This window comes from Stegostoma tigrinum, chromosome 25, assembly GCF_030684315.1.
Source record: "Stegostoma tigrinum isolate sSteTig4 chromosome 25, sSteTig4.hap1, whole genome shotgun sequence".
In the NCBI taxonomy this organism is placed as follows: domain Eukaryota; kingdom Metazoa; phylum Chordata; class Chondrichthyes; order Orectolobiformes; family Stegostomatidae; genus Stegostoma; species Stegostoma tigrinum.
The window spans coordinates 28040848-28064252 of NC_081378.1; the positions used below are offsets into that span (position 1 = coordinate 28040848).

A 23405-nucleotide genomic window follows, 5' to 3' on the forward strand; every position below is an offset into this window, starting at 1 on the left:
CTCTCCATCTTCGGTCCGCCTCCCCCTCTCTCCCTATTTATTCCAGCACCCTCACCCCATCCCCCTCTCTGATGAAGGATCTAGGCGCGAAACGTCAGCTTTTGTGCTCCTGAGATGCTGCTTGGCCTGCTGTGTTCATCCAGCCTCACATTTTATTATCTAAAACTATAGGACTTTGGTTTAACACTAAATAGAAACTGAAAGAACTGCAGATGCTGTAAACTGGTGACCCTTTCTCAGTAGTCACCGGGCCTGAAACGTTAATTCTGATTTCTCTTCACTGTTGTTGCCTGACCTGCTGAACTTTTCTGGAACTTTCTGCTTTTGTACCTTAGTTTGAGTCAAAGAAAAAGAAAGCACAATTCTAAATGTATTTACAGACTGAAAACAATTGACGAAGTGAAGTGAAATTCACCAAAGTTTGGAAAATAATACTACAAAGTAACTGTAACAGCTTTAAAGCAGCAATCCATCACAATGTTTCAGAACACAGGAACTGGAATAGACCAATTCACCCTTGAGTCTGTACTTCAATTCAACAAGATTGCTGTTGATCTGCAAACATTAAATTTTTAAAAATGGCATTCACAGATATCGGTCTTGCTAGTTAAGACATCATTTGTTACCCATTACTAATTGTTCAAGGTAGTGATGTGGACCTGCCATCTTAAACCATGGCAGTTCATAGGCATACTATGTGATGTTCAGATGTACCAGGATTTTGATCCGGCAACTGTGAAAGAACAGCAATCTGGATGGTGTAGGCCTTGGAAAGGAACTTAACAGGTGATAATGCTCTTGTGTATTTGCTGTTTTTGTCCTTTTAGTCAGAAGTTAGGAACTTAAGAGTTAAACCAGTTTGTCGAGTCTGTGGGCTATTCAAGATGTTCTTATCTGACGATCCACTTCAATGCCTTTCCCCAAATTATCTCGTATCTCTTTGGATATTTAGAAATCTAAAAATCTCGAAACATACTCAATGGCTATTCCTCTAAAGACCTCTAGAGCAACAGAGTTTCAAGGTTCACAACTGAGCGAAGAAATTTCTCATCTCAGTCTTAAGTAGCTTCCTCCTTATTTTGAAATTGTTTCCCCGGTTCTAGATCCCCAGTTAGGGAACATTTTATCCGCATTTACCTTGTCTAAAACTTTGATCATTTTGCAGGCTTCAATGAGATTACCTCTCATTCTTTAAAACACTCGAGAACATTCCCAGGTTCCCCAATCTCTCTCCATACCCAAGATAACAGAGTGTGGGGCTGGATGAACACAGCAGGCCAAGCAGCATTTTTGTGCTCCTAAGATGCTGCGTGGCCTACTGTGTTCATCCAGCCCCAAACTCTTATCTTGGATTCTCCAACACCTGCAGTTCCCATTATCTCCCTTCATATCCAGTCTGCTGAACCTTTGCTGCACTCCCTCGATGGCAATGACATTCTTCTTAAGGTAAGGGGAGTTAGACTGTGCAATTAGTGCTCCAGTTACAGTCTAACCAAGGCTCTATACAACTGAAGCAAGATTTTGTTACTTCTGTATTCAAATTCTCTTGCAATTAAGGCTAAAAACTTAGCCTTTGTAATATCTTGCTGCACCTACATGTTAGCTGTCAGTGACATATTGCTGAGGCCACCACGTCCCTTTGCACATTTACATTTTTAAAATCTCTTAATCCAATTACATCCAATCTACTGATTCATCTTTATCAATTCTGTTAGTAACATCCTTAAAAACCTCCAACAGGTGTGTCAAATATGGTTTCCCATTTATAAATCCTTGCTGATTTTGCTCAGATCTTTATTGCAGATTTGGAACATGCTGACAAAGAAGCCTTGGTGAATTGCTGCAGTGCAGCTCGTGGGTGGTACACACTGTGGCCACAGTGAATTAGAAGTGGAGAGCAGTGAATGTTTAGGTGGTACACAGTAAATGACAGGACACTTAGGAACATTGATATACAGACGAATTTTGGGGTCAAAATCTGTAGCTCCTTGAAAATGGCAGAACAAGTGGATAAAGTGATAAAGAAGGCATACGGTATGTCTTCCTTCATCAGTTGAGGCATTGAATATAAAAGTTGACAATTATGTTGCAGCTGTATAAGACTTCAGTTAGGCTACCTCAGTTTGGAGTAATGTGCGCAGTTGTGGTCACCACACTATATAGGAAGAATGTGGAGGTTTTGGGAAGGACGCAAAAGCAGTTGAGTCAGGATGTTGCTGAGATCAGAGTCATTAGCTATAAGGAGAGTTTGGACAAACATGGATTCTTTTCGAATGAGCATTTGAGGCTGATGGCGGGGGGGGGTGCACCTGATAGAAGTATATAAAATTATGACGGGCATGATTAGAGTGGATAGTTGGAGTCCACAGTTTGGAAATGTCAAATACTAGGTGGCATAGATTTAAGGCGAGGGGAAAAGTTGAAAGGTGATTTGTGAGGAAATTTTTCTTTTTACACAAAAGGTGCTTGGAACACATTGCCAGGGTAGATGGTAGAAACAGATACGATAGCAAAAGTGTAAAGAGGCATTTAGACAGACATGAACAGGCAGGGAATTGAGCATTACTGACTGTGCAGGCAAATGGGATTAGCTCAGAATGGTATCATGGTTGGCGCAGGCATGGCATGTCGAAGGGCCTATTCCTGTGCCATACTGTTCTGTGCGGATATGATGCCAAACAAGTAGGCTGCTTTGTCCTGCATGTTGTTGAGTTTGAGTGCTGTTGGAGCTGCAATCATTCAGGCTAGCGCAGCGTATTTCAGCATACTCCTGACTTGTGCCTTGGAGGTGGCAGACAGGCTTTATGGAATCGGGTGAGTTACTGCTCCAGAATTTCCCAGTCTTTGACCTGCTCCTGTGGGTGTAGTAATTATACTCCTGGTCCAGTTTAGTTTCCGGTTAATGGCAACTCCCATGTTGAAAGTAGAGGATGTAGCAATGGTAACACCATTGAATGTCATGGGGACATGGCTAGATTTCCTCCTGTTTTAGACGGTTTATGCTCGTCAACACAAGCCTGCACGTGGTTCAGGCCTTGCTGCCTCTTGACAGGAATTACTACAGTATCTGAGGTGTTGCAAACGACAGTGAACATGATGTGATCAGTAAACACCCCCACTTCTGACTTTATGAAACAGACGAAGGTGGCTGGGCATAGGACTCTATTCTAGGGAAAGAGAGGCTCTTGTGTGGAATGCTAGTGCCCCTACCTCCAAACTAGGGGGCACAGGTTCAAATCTCATCTCGGAGGCAGATATGTAATAATACGTGAACAGATGGATTAGAAAATATCTACCCTGGGAAATTCATGCAGAGATATTCTGGGGCTGACATGATTAACATTTAATAACCACAGCTGACTTTGTTAAACATGACTTGATCAATGGAGAATTTTGTCCATTATTCCTTTGGCTTCAATTTAGAAAGGTTCCTTCATGCCACACTTAGTCCAAATGCTAGCTTGACCACAACTGCACACAATACTCCAAATGCAGCCTAATGAAAGTGTTATATAGCTGCAACATGCTTGCCAATTTTTATATTCAATGCCTCAACTGATGAAGGCAGGTATCACCTTATCCACAGTCATCAGATCATCTCTTGAGCAAACAGTTCAGCTCTTTTGGCTTTGTTACCCAAACTAACCACGAGAGAAGTTATTTCTGAGCAGTTACCTGCTCTTAACCCAGTCTTTCTTAATACCTTTGGATCAATCTGAGATTTAAAAATTTATAATTGTTCTGGCATTAATTGCTGTTTGTGGAAGTAAGCTCCAAACTTCCAAAACGTTTTGCCGATGGAAGCATTTCCTAATTTTACTCCTGAAGGTCTGACTGTCATTTAAGTTACATTTCCTAACCCAAACTCCTCAACCTGCGTAAATAGTTTCTAGCTACATTATCTGGTCACTGTAATACTTTGAAAAGTTTGATCAAATCACTACTCATCCTCCTAAAGTCCAAACTAACAGTGTAAGTTTGTCAGTATTCATGATTCTGGCAGATACGCAGTGAACAGTCTTCTATCTGCTACAGTCATCTTTTTCAGCTTACTCCCCACTTTCTGCAATGTCTGAAAGTCATGTGGGAGAAGTGAGACCCAAGCAGGAAATTTGCATGTGGTGATAAAGCCAAGTTAATAAAATACTGATAGAAGCTCAAGGGTCAACCTCAAAGTTACACAATACAAACCAAGTAAGATCAAACTTTTTTTCTACTCTTGTGGTACCTGTCCATCTTCCTCTGACACAAGCAGCATTGGAATGAGACATTCAGGTTCACTAGCTTGACCAGCTTCATCAATGAAAACGTGAGTGAAGTGTCCAGTCCTTTGATTAAAAAACAAAAATCAAAACAGTAGATAATCCCAGCTATCCAGTTTAGGTTTAAAATTCCACTTTAATTTCATCAATCCTTCAGGACAAAAACAGAGTTCATAAATTGGACAGAGGTGCCCCAGATCACATTTATCATCCTGTATTATACAGCTGGCAACAGGAAAACAGGAAGTCTGGGTGGTTCTCCTGGTTATCAACCTCCAGGAAGGGTGCCTTCAGAAATAATGAACTTTGACTTCTTTCAGTGAATCCATTTTCCAAAACATTTTATTCTAAAACAGCACAGGCTTCAGGTTCTCCTTCATGAAATGCTTGCAGGATTATTGATAAGCACACTTAAAATCTGCCTCATGTACAGCCTGTGCCATACTGACTATTGGATACTTCCAAACTGAGCATGTTGAGCATGGGATTAAGCAATATGTAGCAACATTTAACAACACATTACTTGTGTAAGTAGATATCACTTTGATTCCCCTTAATATGATAAAGGCAATATTCTTCAGGTTTCTGGCATTACACAGCAACCCTTCAAAGATGGCCCAGGTGCAAAGGATATCAGTCTTTGGGTGGATATCCAGTAAACGGACCACTGTTCCAGGATGAGTGCATGGAAATCAGATGTGAGATGTGCCATAGACAATTACTTCAGCAAATTTGGTAAGATAAAGTGAGAGAATCAAACATCAGTGACAAGCCCTCCAAAGAACACAATGCAACTTGGACTTAGCTAAATAAACTAAAATTCGGTCTCTATTTGATACTGTAAAACATGAGTTTACACTCTGCACACTTTTTCAAAAATGCAAAACCTCAACTGGAATAGATTGCATTTATTCTTCCAATGATTTAATAAACACTGTATAGGAATGAGTCATGTGGAATCACTTTATGCAAATAGAAATCTAAAACCGATAGTTTAATACTGCATGCTTTGTTGTACCTTAATCCAATTTGGTAGAATAATCCAGCTGTGCTACATGTGGTTATTATTATTCTGCAACGTGCTGCATCCCAAAGATCTTCTCCATCTTTACTGTACAGTTGGACAATTTCAGGGATGTACTAGCAGAAAAATATAAACAGAGGCAGAATCAGAAAGTAAATTGTCAGCTTTACATCTCTTTCGTGGTATTAATTAGATGCAAAACATGGTTCTACAAGATTCAACTGATCCATTCGTACTTGCGTACTTTTAAGCTTTTACAATGTTCTTTATCTCCACAAGACAATGTTATTAACCGTAGGGACAAAATTGTGTGTGTTGGGGATTTGCTAAATGGATGGGGCTAGGTCTATCTGTGAATTGCTACTCTTACTTGTTTGTTTGTGAAAAGCATGGATAATAAAAATGATCAGCATCAGAATCAATAAACACTATGCAGTTTAAGGAAAAACAAATGAAATATTCCAGTGCATAACATCATTGCAAAATGTAAGGAAAACTAAAACTCAGGAAAATAATTTCAATAAATACCTTAAAAAATTCAAATCCATCATGTCCAAAAATATTCACAAGCTCAATTATTCAGACATTAATCATCAAATGTGCAATTTACTTACAGAACAAATCCAGATTTCTAAAATGGCAATTTCTCTTCCTGAATTCTCTCTCTATCCGGAAAAGCCAGCAACATTTTTCTTAACATATGTGGGTATTCTTCATGTATGAAATTAACTCGACACTTAATTCTAATGTCACCAGTCATCTACAATAAAATGGTGTGAGCAAGTGATGCTAATAAACTACTAAAAACTTATCTGCTGCACTGTAGGAAATGGAATCAATAAAGCTTTTTATTCACAAAAATATCTTTGCAAAAGAAAACTAAGTATAAAATGAATTTTTTTTTTTACAAACAAGGATGCATTTCTGAAAGAAGTATCATTCCACATTCAGAATACTTGTGTCATAAACATGGCCCAAGATTTTAATTGATGGGCTCAATGGAATATTTGCCCACATTTTAGAGTTTTAATGGTTAATAATGGTCAATGAAAAATATATACATGCATCCATAACAAAAGATCCTACTCACAGGCAGATGCATTAGGAGCAAGAGAAGACACTTAAGCTGCTCAAAGATAGAAAGACACTGGAGTCTGAGCTAACACGGTGTGGAGCTGGAGGAACACTGCAGGCCAGGCAGCATCAGAGGGGCAGGAAAGCTGACGTTTCGGGTCGGGATCCTTCTTCAGAAATTTCTGAAAAAGGGTCTCGACCCGAAACGTCAGCTTTCCTGCTCCTCTGATGCTGTCTGGCCTGCTGTGTTCCTCCAGCTCCACAGTGTTATAGCAGCAGCTCAAGCTTCTTCTGCCATTCAATAGGATAATGGCTGATCTGATTACTTGACAATCTTAACTTTCCTCATTATTCATTCACACCCTTGTTTATCAAGAGCTTACTATCTCCACCTTAAAATATTCAAACATTCTTTCATAATCTTCGAAATAAAATTCTCAACTGTCTTACATGAGTAATCCCATATCTTTAAAACTGTGCCCCATAATTCTAGATTCTCCCACAACAGTAAACATATTTCCATATCTGTCAAGATAACTCATGATCCTGTGTGTTTCAACTGAATTGCTCTCTCTTCTAACTACAGTGGCCAAACTTATAGCTGTCCAACCTCTTTCACAAGTTAACCCATCCAGTCTAGGTTTTTGTCTAATAAATCTTCCAATATATTTATATCCTTTCTTAAATAAGGAGGCCAACACGGTACACAGTATTCCAGAGGTGAACTCACCAATACCCTATGTAGTTGAAGCATGACCCTATTTTTGTATTCAATTCCCAATAAATTGCAAGATTCTGTTAGCTTTCCAATTAGTTACTATACCTGCACTATAATGTTAAGTGATTTGTGCAGTGGAACACAGAATCCTTTGTAACCCAGAGCCTGCAATCTTTCACTATTTGCTAAAATGTTTTTTATTCTGCCTACTAAAATAGATAATTTCACATTTTCTCAAATCTCACTACATTTCTCAGATTTTTGTTCACTCAATCTATCTACGTTCTCTTCCAGCCTCCCTATGCCCTATTTACATTTTCCTACCTTTCTGTGTCATACTTGCAAATTTAGCAACCATACTCTTCAGTCCCCTCATTCAAGTCATTTATATAAGTATATAAAAAGTTGAAGGCCCTGCACTGATCCATGTGGCTCAACCCTTGCTACATCTTACCAACCAGAAAATGATAAACTTTTGCTTACTGTATTTCTTGTTAGCTAGATGTTCCGACCATGTCAACACATTATTATCAATAATCTTTGATGTGGCACATTATTCAACAGATTCTAGAAATCCAAGTACATATGATACATCAGCATTCCTTTACCCACAACACCCTTCCTCAAGGAACTCCAATAAGTTGGTTAAATAGGATTTTCCTTTTACGAAACCAGGCTGACTCTGCCCTATTACTTGAATCTATCCAATTGCCCAGTTATATCCTCTTTAATAATAGCTTCTAACATCTTCTCTATGACAGATGTCAAGCTAATTCAGCTATAGTATCTTGCTTTCTGTTTCCCTTCCTGAAACAAAATTAGTTACATTTTGCAACTCAAAGAAACTTCCTTGAATCAAAGGAATTTCAGAAACTTAGAATCCATGCATCAACTATCTCACTAGCTAATTCTTTTAAAGCCAAAGATGAAGACCATCATGACCCATGAATTTGCCAGCCTATAGTTCTAACCATCTGGTCAGTACCATTTCTGTGGTATTTGTAGTTTTGAGTTCTTGCCTCCCATCCACTTCCTGATTGATAACTATTTTTGGGATGTTATCTGTCTATTCTATAATTAATACTGATGCAAAGTATGCAAAGCTTGTACAATGCATCTGCCACTCTGGTTTTCACTGACATGTACTTTCAGACCTACAGAAACGCCTACCAATCTGTTTCTACATTTCTGGTTAGCTTTCTCTTGTGCTGTATTTTTCCCCTTCTTGTTAATCCCCAAGTCCACTCTTTGTTTTTCTTAATACTGTGCCCAATATTCTGACCTGCCATCCATTTTTTGCACAACTCTAGATATTTTTAATTACCCTGTCAACATATTATAAACACAAGTCAGATACTTTTTTCTAAATTAACCATAGATGACAGGTTTCACCTCCTTAAATACTCTTCTCTTATAGAAACATATGTACTGTGTTATCTGAAATATCCCCTTAAGTCTTACTACTTATTGACATGTCCCTTAACAAAATTTACTAGCACACTTTAGCTAACTTTGCTTCCATGCTTTCATAAATGCCCTTATTTAAGTCTAAAATACTAGTCTTGTGCCTTTCAATATTCATGTTCCACTCTATATAATACTGCAGCCAGCTATCTGAAATGGCTGTCAGCTGACAGCAATGTATTTTTGTTTGCTCTCAGTTCACCTGTTGTGTTCCAAATGCTATGTGGCATCGGATAGAGTTGTTAGTTTTGTTTTCTTATTATTTTCTTGGCTCCAGGAATTGCAGCAGTTATGTTTATAATCTTTTTAAATAACTTGAAATACCTTATGTACTAAAATTAAAAACAGACACAGCTATTAATAATTCATACTGTTAAATTTTAATATCTAGCTCACTGAGCAGTTTTTAAAACGTATCACTGGGTTGACTATCACCCTGACTGATTGTGCACACTACACCAGACCTTTGAATCTTTTGAGTGGGGAAAAATTTAATCTTTCAGTTTTCATTTGTCCTATAAGTGAATTCTAAGATCATGAAACAATCCTGTTGGTTGGCTCCAAACTGTACTGCTTATTGTAACAGTTTTAAGTAAAGGATTTTATTTCATAAATACTGTTGTTGCAGCAACACTGTTATACACAGCAAACAACCAAATATTACTGTCGCAGAACTAAGTGCAGGTAAAACTCATTAAGTTACAAATGCTTTGGATTGAAATGTGCAAAGGGGCCGTTTAAGGTTAGCGAACAAACAACAATTCTGAGTGTTAATGTTCCACATCCAGGGTGAATGTTTTGGGATAAATGTACAAAGACCAGTTTAATGTAAAGAAAAAGAATGGTTAGTTTGTAGAGGACAAAACAGCAAGATCAAAGGGGGATATGCACAGAGATTTTAAAAAAAGACAGAGTTAATGATATTATGAATAAGGCGGCATGAAGAACTGTAACAGTGGTCAGATGGGAGAACGGCTTCATTAATAAGTACAAAGCATGGCTGGGGACTATTTATTTTTACAATACATGGACGGTTTGGTCTTATCAAAACTGGAAAAGTTTTATGTATAATTAACTTTTATAGTCGTGATAAAACATTTCCTAAAGATTTTATCCAAACTGGAATATCATACCTCTGCAGGTCTGCAAGTGGCATTAACTCGCACCATGTCTCCTTGCTTCAGCAAATTGCTTTCATGTAAACGTAAACACACTAAGTCAGCAGCACTGTTGGATGGAGCACATGCCAAAATCCGACTGTCTGGTAAAGTAAAATGGATCTGAACAGGAACAAAAGACATTTTACAATTTGAGTATTGAGTTTGCCCCATCCTGGTCAATGAAATAAGCTAAAAAGTAATCTTCTGTTGAAACTGCAATTTTCTATTCTGAAACTTCATGCACAGCGCCTATCACATTTGATTATCAGTGTCCAAGGTTAAGGGTCCAATTGAGGGAATGTAAAGTTTCCTCAGCCAGTCATTATAAGTTTTTAAGCAAAGCCTGGGCATATTTACTATTTTATGTCATAAAGTAAATCTGACTTAACAAAATGCTATCAATGAATGTATTTCTTGAAAATCCAGAGTTAAATAGTTGCACTAAATTAGGGCTGGTTTGATAGAGTGAATGTGCTGCACTTCCACAGCGTGGCAACAAGTGTGTTTATATCCACGGTTCTGCAGGAGGTGACTTATCAATATCAGCTGTGATAGAAAGTGCAAAATCACTGCTAGCACTGATGTTAATGGAGGCGAAATATGAAATTACAGGCCAACTCAAGAATATGAACTGGGAAAATATACAAGTGCCCTGGTGTCCCCGTCAGAAGAGAGCATTAACTTACTTTAACCACAGGACAAAAGCATTCACACTTACAGGATGTGTATCACCAGAGACTGTGACCAGCCGCAATGTAAACTTAAAACATGCTAATTCCTACAAATACCAATATATAGAATACCTGCAAGATGGCTTCGAGAATAGTGACTGTTTTTCCAGTGCCAGGAGGTCCAAACAGAATATATGGTGTTGGTCTGCATTCACCACAGAGGATCCTCTTGACTGCAGATTTTTGACAGTCATTTAGAAATGAGTTAAAGAAGTTATCTTCTGGCCCATTAGATTGTTTGCCTGTATAATTTCCTGGTATATTATGATGGATGAAATTGGAGGCAGTTTTAGCATTTAAATGTCTATCTAGAAAGTGTTAAAATAGGTTAGCGTAATTCACAAGAAAATTAAATGCAACAGGCTGAATTTTAAAAACTTAAATCGCTAGCCTGGACTGAGTTAACTGATTTCACAGAAGTTTCTTTAAACTTCGCTTGGATCAGGTACGTGCAGAGATCCAGAAAGCTTTTCTGCTTCTTTTCTCTCGTTTGGAAATGTAAAACATTACAATGCTGGGGCCAGCGGAAGGTGCTGAAAACAGCCAAAACACAGTCTCAAAACACTGAGCTGAGTGCAGTATGATTTTGCAAAGTCAGCTGCAAAGTGAATGTTGACCTTCCACATAGAATTATATATGGCCTATGTTTTAAAAGAAAGTCTCAAAGACAGATCAGGCTGCTTTCCAATTTTCTATCTGGATTAGATACTATGTATGTTGCAGCAAGTGTAATGATGAGATAATAATTGTAATAATATCTTAATCAGAAACACTAACTCTGGATTACAAAATGTCACTGTAGAAGTTTTACTTCTCTACACCACACAAGTGAATTTCATAACTACAGGTCTGTGACATCCAAGTCTGTGATTTGCGCTCACCATCAGTGGGTGCAGCAAACGACAATGCTTCAGACGTACATATCATTTCAGTTGTCCTTCTCTTCAAATTTTTGCTTTCACCATCTTGGCACCAGCTCTCCTTACCTGTACAGGAACTATTTAATTTTGCATCCACATCTTCTTCCTGAAACATCGTACGAATACAACTTCACAGCCAGAGAGTAAAAGATGTCAGAGACAGATTTACATACAAGACTTCACAACTGGCCATTTAACAGAAGCTACCAGAAGCCTCAAAAATATCTAATGTTAAATCTATTTTAAAAAGGACAGGGCACAAAATATAACATTTCCATTTACTGTACTGTTAGTCTGAGCAGACACAGTAAACTGTGAATGTACTTCTAAACAGTCATATTCAATATTTTACACTAAAGTCAGAATTGCTCCACTTTGTTTTATTGCAAAAACAATTGATTTCGTTGTCACCTCTTTAACATATTGTTTAAAGAGATAATATTAACAAAAATAATGAGGAATTGACTAGGTAGATTCCTGTGTATTGCAAACTGGCTTCATTCCCTTAAGCCATCAAGCTCAGTAACTCTCCATGCAAATTTTACCTGTCAAAGGCCAACAGTATCTATTTGTATAAAGAAAAAAAAAAATCTATCAAAGTTCTCAACTTTAGGGGATGAAAAATGAAATCCCTGTCCCCTTGCAGCAATTAAAATCTGAAATGGTAAATGCTCACAAAGAGTTTCTGTTTAAATTCAGAACCTGAAGGATTTTGACTGATTGCCTTTTCTGCATTGCCAGTGATTACACAGGCACTGCACTAAAACAGTGCTTTCTATCACAGTCTGTAAAGTCATGGATAAGTGGTAGCCAGAGGAGGCCTTGATACTGCTGCAGACTGCATGCGGAGTGCGGCTGCATAAGTGCAGCGTAGAGTGGGCCAGCTCGCTCATTCGGAGGGAACATGAAGGCACAATGGAGGAGTGCTGACAGAGGCAGGGAGATCATTATTTAGACCAGCAGCTCCCAAGGCTCATGAGGCTAAGATTTGAAAAGGAGTTCTTCTCCAAATATGTCTGAGGGGTAAAGTTTATTTTAATGACAGAAATCAAAAATGTTGAATTCACCTCTTTCTTATAGTTGGCTTTAATACAACCTTAATAGGAAAGAGAAAAAGCTCAGTTTGTACATTCAACAGAACATACCAACATACCTGGTGAAATTCAAGAAATCCTGAACATACACTAATGCAAATAGCTTTTAGCTTCTTAAGAAATTCTTAACTTTTTAAAAAAATCCTAGAGGTATTCTTACTTTGTTAGTTTGGCCCTGAGATCTGTAGCAACTCTTTTTTTTATTTGTCACAACTGTGTCAATATCATCCCATGTAGTAACTGTTTGTGGAGGTTTTGCCACAACATTCTCTGGAAACAAAACTGGATGAGAGAAAGGAAAGGGATATTACTGATTAAACTAGTGGAAGTTTGAGATAATGCAAAATTTTATTGTTTTACAGTGAGACAGATTTATCCAATCTTCCAAGGGATATAATTACTCCCTAAACTCAAGGTACTCAAGTGAAACACCATGATATCGAATCAACCCTATGCCCTCCATCTTTCAATGTATTCTCCAAAGTTCCGAGAGAAGAACTATTATATGCAATGAAATATTGCTCAACTACGAGTAACATTATTAAACTTAATGCTTTTGAAAACTTGGTCAACTTCATTTTCCAAAAAAAGTCTTTCCAAAATCAATTACACATGTCCATTATCTAGTGGGAGAAAATATAGAACCATTTCCAGCAATGCAGTTTGTCCGTCAGATATCTGTCCTACAAAATACAATTCTCAATTGGACTACCTATACTTCTCATTTAAAACCCTGGAACATTACGTCTAAATGCAAATTCAGCTTTGACAATGTCCGATAACTCAAGAGATTGACCTCACATCATGATTCAAAGATTCTAAACCAAATTTAAAATATTTGAATATAGAATGTATGAAATGTATATAACTTGCAACCTTACCAATGATCTACCATGTTTTTTAGACAAAAATCTGTTTCAAGTTCTAACTAAACACACATGATAATGTCAGAATCTGATCGAAGCTGTTAGAAAAAGAGCCAATGTTTGACCTCAAAAATTTTACTTTCACAATTTAAGATACCCCATTAATTCCATATTTCCTGAAACAAAAATATAATGCCAAGTTGCCCATATTTAAAAAGCCTATCGCTTAACTATTCCTTATAGATATCTTCAGATTACAAAACATTCTCCAACAAAACTTCAACTTTCATCCATTGTATCCTTCCTTCATATAAAGGACCAAATTGAGCCAATTACATTTAGCATTTCTATTTGTAAATTCTACTGCAATGATTATTTCAATCCAACTAATTTTCCTTTCGTATATATTCTGTTAAAACATGAGTGAGCTACCTGAATTTTCCATCATAAACAGCAAAACTTTGCTCCCTTATACTGCCTTGTTGTTTAAATTGTATGTGTCTACAACAAACAAGTAAATGCTTCCAGAAGTGACACGGGACTTAATGAATGCCGACTGGTTCAGTTTCTCAAACTTGTGCTGCTATGCAACTATTAAAGTTAATCTCTCAACGTTTTACTTGTAGTTTCATTTTACTGTGCTGAGTGTAAATGCAGATCATTTTTACAACACTAAACAAATAGTTTATTGAATGCCTGCTTAGAAACAGATTTACTTCGACAAAATACAACGTACGAAATAGGAGCAGGGGGTAGACCAAGCAGGCTTGAGCCTGCTCCACCATTTAAAACACACATTGACGATCATCAGTCTCCACTCCTATATCCTCTGCTTTCTGGAGGGATCAAAACATCTGTCTACTCATCAATAAACATAGTCAACAACAGAGAAGCAACAACTTTCTAGGGTAGAGATTCCAAAGACTCAAATATTTGAACGAAGATATGTGTCTTCATTTCAGTCTTAAGAGTTGAGTCCTAATCCTAATCCTTATCCAATGAATCTCCCCCTCCCACTTTTTCTAGATTCCCAGCCAGGGGATTTAAGGGGCTCCTTCAGAATTGTGCATGTTTCAATGTGATCACCTCTTCTTATTCTAATTGCAGAATGTCTATGGGCCTAATTCACTCAGCCTCATGAGCTTTGGCCTGACCACCTCCAATGTGTATATCCTTGCTCAACTCGGGAGTTCAAAACCGTACACATCTGGTCTCAGTGAAACCAAATATGACCATAGCAAAATTTCCCTATCATTTGTACATTACATGGCCAGTCATCTTGCAATGAAGGTTGATATGCCATTAACTTTCCTAACTTCTAATCATACATGTGTGCTAAGCGTAGCACACTTCTAGAAGTGTACCCAAGTTCATCTGAACATCAACACTTACAAACCTACACACACAGAGTTTAAAGAAGTATTCTGCTTTTCTATTCTCACTAACAAGTGATAGACTCAACTGCTCACATTATATCCACTCACAACCTTGTTATACACTCACTTAACCTGTCTACAACTCTTGGAAACCTCTGTCCTCACAGCTATCATTCCCACCTAGCTTCGTATCAAAATTAGAGTCATTATTCTCAGTCTTTTCACCTAAGTTATTAACACTGATTGATTCCTTGCTATACTCTTAATTACAGCCTCACAACTTGAAATTGTCCAATTTATCCTTACTGTTTCATGTCCATGAACCAATTCTCTACAAATATTAATATACTACACATGTGACCTGCTCTAGGTGAAAGCAAGGCTCCTTCATTTACCTTACCAGTTGTCCTCAAAAAAACTCAAATTAGTCAAAAATGATTTTTCATAAACCTGTGCTGAGTCTGATCATTCTATAATGTTTTAAGAATGTTGGGAAGACTTGCAAAAGAGTTTCCAGAATGTTCCTAACAACTCATGTCAGACCAAACTGCCTGTAGTTTTTTCAACTCAGTTTTTTTGAAAAGCAGTTATAGTTACTAACTTCCAACTTGCCGTAACAGTCCCAGAATTTGGAAACTTTAGAAAAACTATGACAAACTCATTTGCAATCTCTGCAGCTAACTGTTTCAGAGTCCTAGGTCTTAGAAATTTGTCAAATATTAGTGCTTTAAGTTTCTGTAATACTTCTCTGCTGGCACTAATTATCTCAAGTTTCTCACTCTTTTTAGCCCCCTGGCTACTTTCTATTTCTGGTACGTAATTTGTGTCTTTTAGTGTGAAGGCAAACTCAAACTATTTGTTCAATATCTTTGCCATCTCCTCTTTCCCCATGATAATCGCTCTCGTCTGTGCCTCTTAGGGCCAATATTTAGCTACAGCCTCCACCTCTATCTCCATTTACTCGTAAAAGCTCTTATAATTGGTTTTCCTATTCCTGGTTAGAATATTCTCATCTTCTATTTTTATCCCTTTTAATAACATTTTTGGTGGGTCTTTGCTGGTTCCTATTTTACAGTTATTTTTAGTCACCTGCAATGCTTCTCCTTTTAATCTAAAAAAGATTTTGTGTTCTGAGTGAGCCATGGATGGATCTTTCCTGCTGTTTGTTTTTCCAATGAAATTTATCTTATTGAACACTTTGAATGATTTCTTCAAACTGGTTTATTTATCACCAAAAATTTTTTATACTATTGTACCAATCCACCTTAGTCAATACTCCTTTCATACCTGTGTAATTGGCTTGGCTTAAGCTTTTTGTTTATGACCACTGTACATTGCTTTCAAAGTTAAAATGGAATTCAATTAAGGTACAATCACTTTCTCCACTGGTTTTGTTTTAAAAAGAAGAGGTTACCAATTAACCCTGCCCCGTTACAAAAACTAGAAAATATCTGTGTCAGCAGACGGTTCAACAACTTCTTGTTCCAGGTACCTAACACCAGTCTAAGGATTAAAAGTCCCCACAAATATTGTACTGCCTTGGTTACAAGCTCCAACTATATACTTTTATAAACTATTTCCCCAACGGTAGGTACCTCTCCCACACGAAATGAGTTAACTCCTCAAAGAATCCTAGCAGACTTCACAATAAAATGGTAAATTGTGTGAACATCGCAGTGGGCTCCAATCTGATATCTGGCAAGTGGTTGAGAAGCCATGACTACTTTTCTTTCTCACATTAATTAACAATATTATGATCCAGACAAGAAATGAAAAAAACTGAAGAGTACATTAGCTATTTTGTACGGCATCAGTTTTGACTGATTCATGTGAAACTTTTATAACATTTAACAATTAAACTTCAAGTACAAAACACAAATGCTACTTCTCGATGAAATTCACCCATCCCCTCCAAAATATACCTTCTGCTTTGACACTCATGAAACAATGGAATAGAAGTTATTAATACCTTGTTCACCAAGATGAAAAGCTTGTTCCACAGCAAACTGGCATCTCCGGGTAGAGATTCTAAAACAAAAAAATGTTCCAAATCAATACATGCCAATTCATGGGCTGTACCAACTAATTTTGTTAAGTGAATTCCTGTGTCCTCAACTTCTACTTTAACATATGCTTTTCAGAGAGTTGGTTTTTCAAAATGCAACTATTATGCATTTGCAGTGTTACCTGTTATATGTAAACTCCACATCCATAGGCTCCCCTCCATAGGCTTGGTGAAGTGAAGAATTAAACTGCAGCACAAGCTCATCTTCATATACCTGCACCAGGAGAGCAGAGGTAAAATGTGTTGAGTACAGAAAGATCAACTTTTTTTTTTCTATTCAAACCAGACAAGTCAAAACTACAAAAAGCTTCAGAGTACACGGATAGGATCACAAGGCATCTGAAAAAGTCACGCTGAATTAAAGAACCTTAAATGCTGCACAGATATGGTTTCCGTGTATTCTGTAGTTTGAGGATGGAAATTGCCCAGGAGAAAGTGCGAAGCAACACTGACTGCCTAATTCTCGTGTGGCCTTGTCCATTCCACTTGATGCAGATGGTTGACGTGTGATGTAAGTGACACCAGTGGACACTGCAAGGACTGGAATATTGTGTGGACACCAAAATTAATACAACTTCCCTTCATTATATTCAACCTCTTAAAAGGAATTTAAAAAACGTAGAAGTTGTAATCCTGTCAAGTGATCCATATTGAAAAAGATAACTGAAGGAATGGGCCCGGAATTTCTATAGATGCTATTTATATGGATTTCCAGAGGGCATCTGATGAAGTTCCTTCAAAGAGACTGTTCATAATTGCTGAATCCTGTAAAATTAAAGGCAAATTATTGACGCTTGGAAAATTGGCTGATCAGCAGGAAATAGAAAGACCGATAGCAGGCAGGAACTCTAAACATCTGGATTTAATGACTGACATCCCGTGGATCTATGCAGGGTCCTCTACTGTTCAGCATATTTATTTACGACATGGGAAGTAGACTGGAAAGTCACATACCTACATTCGTTAATGGCACAAAGAATTTATACTGCTTATGATGTCACGTATCTGTCAGTATCTCCTTGTAACTTTACGTGAATGGGTAAAACACTGGCAAGTGGATTTCAATCTAATGAAATCTGAGGTCATTCAATTTAGACTTTAGAAAGTTAGAAAGTAGGCTTTATAAAGTTGGCAAGGCTAGAAGCAGAGGAAGTACAAAAGGACATGAAGGTTCAGTTACACACATATTAAAATGCCTTGAATAGGGACAATAGTTATAAGAACAGGCTAAAACAATGCTGGTCCTTAAGTCTGGAAGTCATCCTTCAGTTCTATAAAGTCCAGCTTATGGGGAAAATAAATAGTAAAACTTGGAAGCAACAGCACAGGTCTATGCTGGAGTCCCAAACTCAAGTATCAAGCTAAGTTCAGACCAGTCTTATCATTTCCAAGTTTTACTGAGTTTTCCTTTTGCTTGGCCACCAAAGCAGAGGACTTTAGATTACCATCCAAACAACGACAGTACAGACTAACCCTCGTACTCCAAGGATTAAATTATGGAGAGATTATACAAATTAGGGTTGCATTCCATGGAGTTTAGAAGATTTGGGGCTGATATGATCAAATTTTTCAAGATATAAAAGGAATGTGTGACTTGATACATGGGAGGTATTCCTACTGGTTGAGAAATCTCAGGTTAGGGACGAGTCTAAAAAACAGAGACGGACCTTCAATAAGATTGAAATTAAAGACTCTTCTACACAGAAGGGGTGAAAACACTTTGGAATTCTTACATAAATAGCAACTTCTAGCTTGATAATAAATTTTAAGTTAGGGATGAGGTAGAACAGCAACAACAGGTAAATAAAAAGTGAGGTTACAGATAAGCAAAGACCTCATCACGTGGCTGAACAGTTCAATGGGCTAAATAGCCAATTTCTGTCCCTGTAATGGTAATGCCCTCTACAAACATATTTATTTATCAAGAACGCCTTCTTTTGTGAAATATAACATGGTACATTTTAACACAAGTCAGCAAGTTCACAGAATGAGACAGAGGATGCAAGCACAACAACCATTACACGATTCAGATTCATCAAGAGATGCTCCCTTTAAGCCAGAGAAGCTTATTTCCTGACCCCCAACTGGACATCCTTCAAAACATCCTAAGTTTTATCAAAATTAATAAGTACACAAGGACAGGTGTAGTGAATTCTCATACACTCTCCATTGTTAGCCCTGAGCCAATTCCTATCATTAACTCCATTAACTGAACCTAGTGTGAATAGAAAATGTAATATCAACTGAGACAATTAGTACAAGGATAAACGTTGAGAGATAGGAACTCATTTTTCTTCTAAATTGACTCAAATGTTTGGATATTCTGATGGAATAAAATCCTTTTAAAGTTTCCATAATACCATAATTTCCATAATATAATTGTAGCAGAGAACTGATTTCCAACATGCTCGTTTTGAACACATTGTACGCAGTTGGGGAAGAAATACCAAACTGAATTAGGATCTGCACATTTTCCAGAATATTGATAGCTGAAAATGCAGTCTGAAACCCACTTACCTCCAGTACAAAGCCAGAATATCGCACTACAGGTTCTGTACAACAGGAACTCTTTAATATTATTCGGTCTCCTAATGGCAAAGAAGATAAATTACAAGAACATTTCAAGAGTAAATAAATATCAAGGCATTTGCTCAAATAATAGCATTTTAAAACTCCACTTCCTATTCTAATGATTTGATGTAGCCTTCATGTCAATAGCTGAGAAAGAATCAGTCAGGCTTATTTCTTGTCCCCAAAAGATTTGCCTCAAGGATATGGCCTTGAATATAAAATGAAGAACTGAGAGCTTTAAGTTCAAAATTATAGGCTATGCTGTTCCAAGCTATTTAAACTTTTGACACTAAATTCCTGTTTTGCTGTGATATTTATATTGTTTATTTCAAACTATTGGTTAATTCAACACTTTCACTGTTAACACACACAAAGGATTAGACTATTCCTTATGTTACTCATGTTTTCCTGTTATCAGCAATGGAATAGAATGCAGCATTGCTTTCAAACAGTAATTCTGGGGCATTTCCTTTCGCTCAGCGGATAATTGCACTAACTACTACAGACATGCCTCAACTTTAATGTCCTTCCTATTGCAATCAGAGGCCTTACTACTAATTGCAAGTAACAAGCCATGCTCTTTCCCCGAATCACTAACAGCATAACTCTCTAAACTAGGGTGGCACTCTCTATTAAGGAAATGTTTCATTGATGAAAATGTCATTGTTCAAATGATCAGAGGCACAAAAAAAATCCAATGCCACAAAGAGCAGTGAGTTCTTCCAGTGTATCGGCCCTTCGAGAACTTGCTCTGTACAAGTTAGCTACCATTTCTTACATTAAAACTGTGGCCATACTTTAAAAAGTACTTAATGGCCATAATACCTTGTGGGACATGGTTAATGGTGTTATAGAAATATCAAGGCTCTTCTTTTTTTCCCCTCTTTCATGGGCCCCCTCAATGATACTGAATGTCTGACAAATCTTTCTCAGCATTTTAGGACAAACATTATGCAAACTTGGGCAGCTACTTGCTTTAAATACTTACAGTCTGTCTTAGACTTTGATCTCTAATTGCAAAGCTTGAATTTTACTTTGGTTTTTTTGAGGTACATTGAGAATTTTTTGTTTAAGTTTTTGTTTAAAAAATCATAAGATTGCTGATCAACAAAAAATGTATGTGGCTTTTTCATTTATGCACACTGAACACCAAAGATATCCTAAATACCATTGAAACTGTACTGCTCACATCCTGACCAGACTTGCTTGCCCTCTTTTTGCTCTATCTTTACTACCTCTGGTGTTCCCTTTTGAATGCCACTGCACATTGATACACCTTCTCAATCCTAGTTTCCTTTGTATATGCTTCTGCTTCGGCAGGCAGATTTAAACAGCTGTTGTACACAGGTGCTCTCTTGAAGCTTAGCTTATCCCTTACTAGCATTTATTCATTTCTAAGCTTTCAAATGCTGAATGTGAATTTGTCTTTCTTCAGCAGAATACCTGCATTCTCTCCCAGACACTTTAGTCAGTGGCTCTCAACTACCTGTTTTGCTTTTATACCAACAATTATGCTTCAAATTTCATATTGGCAGTTCTATGGAGCCGAATCAATATAGAATTAGCACACCTCACTGGATGCAAAATTAGTTTTGTGGCCACAACTTTGTGGCATCATATTCATGAACAAATCGTTGAGCTAGAAATTTAATTTGACCCTGTGATGAATAACTGAAACAGTGTTTTAAAAACTGATAAAGAGGAAACTTTGGGGATTAACTTAAAGTCTTTTCTGACATGGGGCAACTGCTCAAATCTTAATTCGTAGAGAGTTTGCAATTAAATTTTAATGCCCTACTAACCAATAGATACTGATGGCCGGCCTTCAACCAACCCTGGCACCTCCAGAATGAGGTAGTCCCCTTGCTTTTTCAAAGTCACATTGGTCATATTAAATTCCCTCATTTCCATTTCGACTTTGATCTCCTCCAGCCACAGAAGTGTTGAGAAACGATCTTTATATTTTGACATGTTCAGAGCCTAAAAAAGAAGTCAAAACAAACAAACATTCATTTTAAGCAGAGATTTAAAAAAAAGGAACTGGATACAAATGAATTACTCACATCTGACAGATTTGGCTGAACAGTCAGGATATCTGCATCCCTTTCAATGCACTCTTTCAATCTCTCAGGCACAGCATACTGTGGAAGAAAGCTAGGTATGCGCCGTCTGGCCAGTCTAGACAGAATATTAACGAAGTTAGACGTGCTGTTGCTCAAAACCTCTAGGTACTTTGCACTCACTACACAATCAGTTATTCTGTCCCGAAGGCAAGTTAAGCAAACATTTAACACTTTCATTAAATTCAACAATTGGCTAAACTGGCTATCATTTATTTGAAAGTAGATTTGTAAGATAAGTGCTTAAAAAGGGCCAGGAGAATAATTGTTAGACCGTATTAAATTTATCAAAAGAGAAAATATAGCACAGGGGCAGTCTGCAAAAGCTGAATGGGATCTTTTTGAGTTCCATCTGGTGGTGGAAGTGTGCGGCTACAGATGGGACTCCGTGCCTTTAACACCAGGCAATAAAGTGAGAAATGCGAGAGGGATGGAAAGGAGAAGTTGCATACAAAAAGCTTTGAAAATGCTGTTAAAATTTCCCTCTATTTTCAGAGGAGTTTAAAAACAAAAACACTATTTGGGGTATAGTTGGAGGTAGAAAATATGATTCATAGATTTTATTGTGCTCCTGAATACAACAGGCACGTGGTGGTTTTAATTATTAAAAATCATATTCTCACAGTTAGAAATTTGTTAATCACAAGAACAAAGACAAGAATAAAGGATCTCATACCCAAAAGTGACAGGGCCAATGTTACATATCAAATCCCATGCAAAGATTGCCACAAACATTACATTAGACAGACTGGGAGAAAACAAGCAATCAGGTTACGTCAGCACCAACTGGTCACCAAGAGACGATAAACTATCACTCAGTTTCCAACCACTTTGACAAAGACAGCCACCAATTTGACTGGGACAACGTAACCATCCTAGGACATGCCAACCAAAGACATGCACGGGAATTCCTAGAGGCCTGGTACTCAACCTGGAACTCCATCAACAAACATGTGGAAATAGGCCCATAGTCCAATCACCAAGCAGCAGAACCGGAAATGAGGCCAACCACATTAGACCCGACCCACTTAAGTAACAAGCAGGACAGACCAACAGTGCTTCATTGGAGGCATACTGATAGTGTTACCTAGTATGGTAACAAAACACATGCAAATCAACCTACCAGCTCGGCGAACAAGTCAAAAACCCCATTAATTATATTTTCTACTTCCAACTATACCTTGAATAGTGTTTTATTTAAGTCCTCTGAAAATAAAGGGATATTTTAACAACTTTTTAGCTTTAAATGCTACTCCATCCTCCCAGATTTCCTTGATCCACTACCATTTTCCTATCATCACAACAGGTCCATGGCAGATGCCATCTCCTTGGTCCTACATTCATCCCTAGAACATCTGGATAACAAGGACATCTATGTCAAACTCCCATTTGTTAAGGAAGTTTCTGAGGACGGATCACCGGACCCGAAATGTTAACTCTGTTTTCTCCTCCGCAGATGCGGCCAGACCTGCTGAGCTTTTCCAGCAACTTAGTTTTTGTTCCCATTTACTGACGTCAGCTCCGCCTTCAACTCCACTATTCCAACCAAACATATCTCAAAACCCCGTGGACTTAGGGCTCTACTTGCCCCCTCTGCCACTGAATCCTCAGCTTCCTGACCCACAGACCATAATCAGGAAGGACAGGTGACAACATCACCTCCACAATAATCCTCAACACCAATGCTGTGCAAGGCTGCGTAATCAGTCCCATACTATACTCCTTAGACATTCACAAATGTGTGGCCCAATTCAGTTCTAATTCCATTTAGAAATTTGCTGATGACACCACGGTATTGCGTCAGACCTCAAAAAATGGCACAAAGTACAGGAAAGAGATAGAAAACTTTGTGGAATGATATCAAGACAATAATCCCTCCCTAAACGTCAGCTAAATGAAGGAGCTGGGTCATTGACTTCAGGCAGCAGAGTGGAGGATATGGCCCTGTCTGTATTAACGG

The 23405-nt window shown here is 37.7% G+C and overlaps 1 protein-coding gene across 1 annotated transcript in view; it reads right to left on the minus strand.

Annotated features, from left to right (window-relative positions):
• The window catches only part of mov10l1 (Mov10 like RISC complex RNA helicase 1), a 71846-nt gene that overhangs the window by 17238 nt on the left and 31203 nt on the right, over positions 1 to 23405 (minus strand). The window contains exons 9-19 of the mRNA XM_059654770.1: positions 21389 to 21494; positions 21128 to 21305; positions 19272 to 19342; positions 16877 to 16968; positions 16659 to 16717; positions 12608 to 12729; positions 11315 to 11459; positions 10506 to 10687; positions 9676 to 9822; positions 5281 to 5402; positions 4229 to 4328 (exon numbers count right to left, since the gene is read on the minus strand). Coding sequence (XP_059510753.1) covers positions 4229 to 4328; positions 5281 to 5402; positions 9676 to 9822; positions 10506 to 10687; positions 11315 to 11459; positions 12608 to 12729; positions 16659 to 16717; positions 16877 to 16968; positions 19272 to 19342; positions 21128 to 21305; positions 21389 to 21494 — 1324 coding nt within the window. The remainder of the gene's footprint in view (positions 1 to 4228; positions 4329 to 5280; positions 5403 to 9675; positions 9823 to 10505; positions 10688 to 11314; positions 11460 to 12607; positions 12730 to 16658; positions 16718 to 16876; positions 16969 to 19271; positions 19343 to 21127; positions 21306 to 21388; positions 21495 to 23405) is intronic.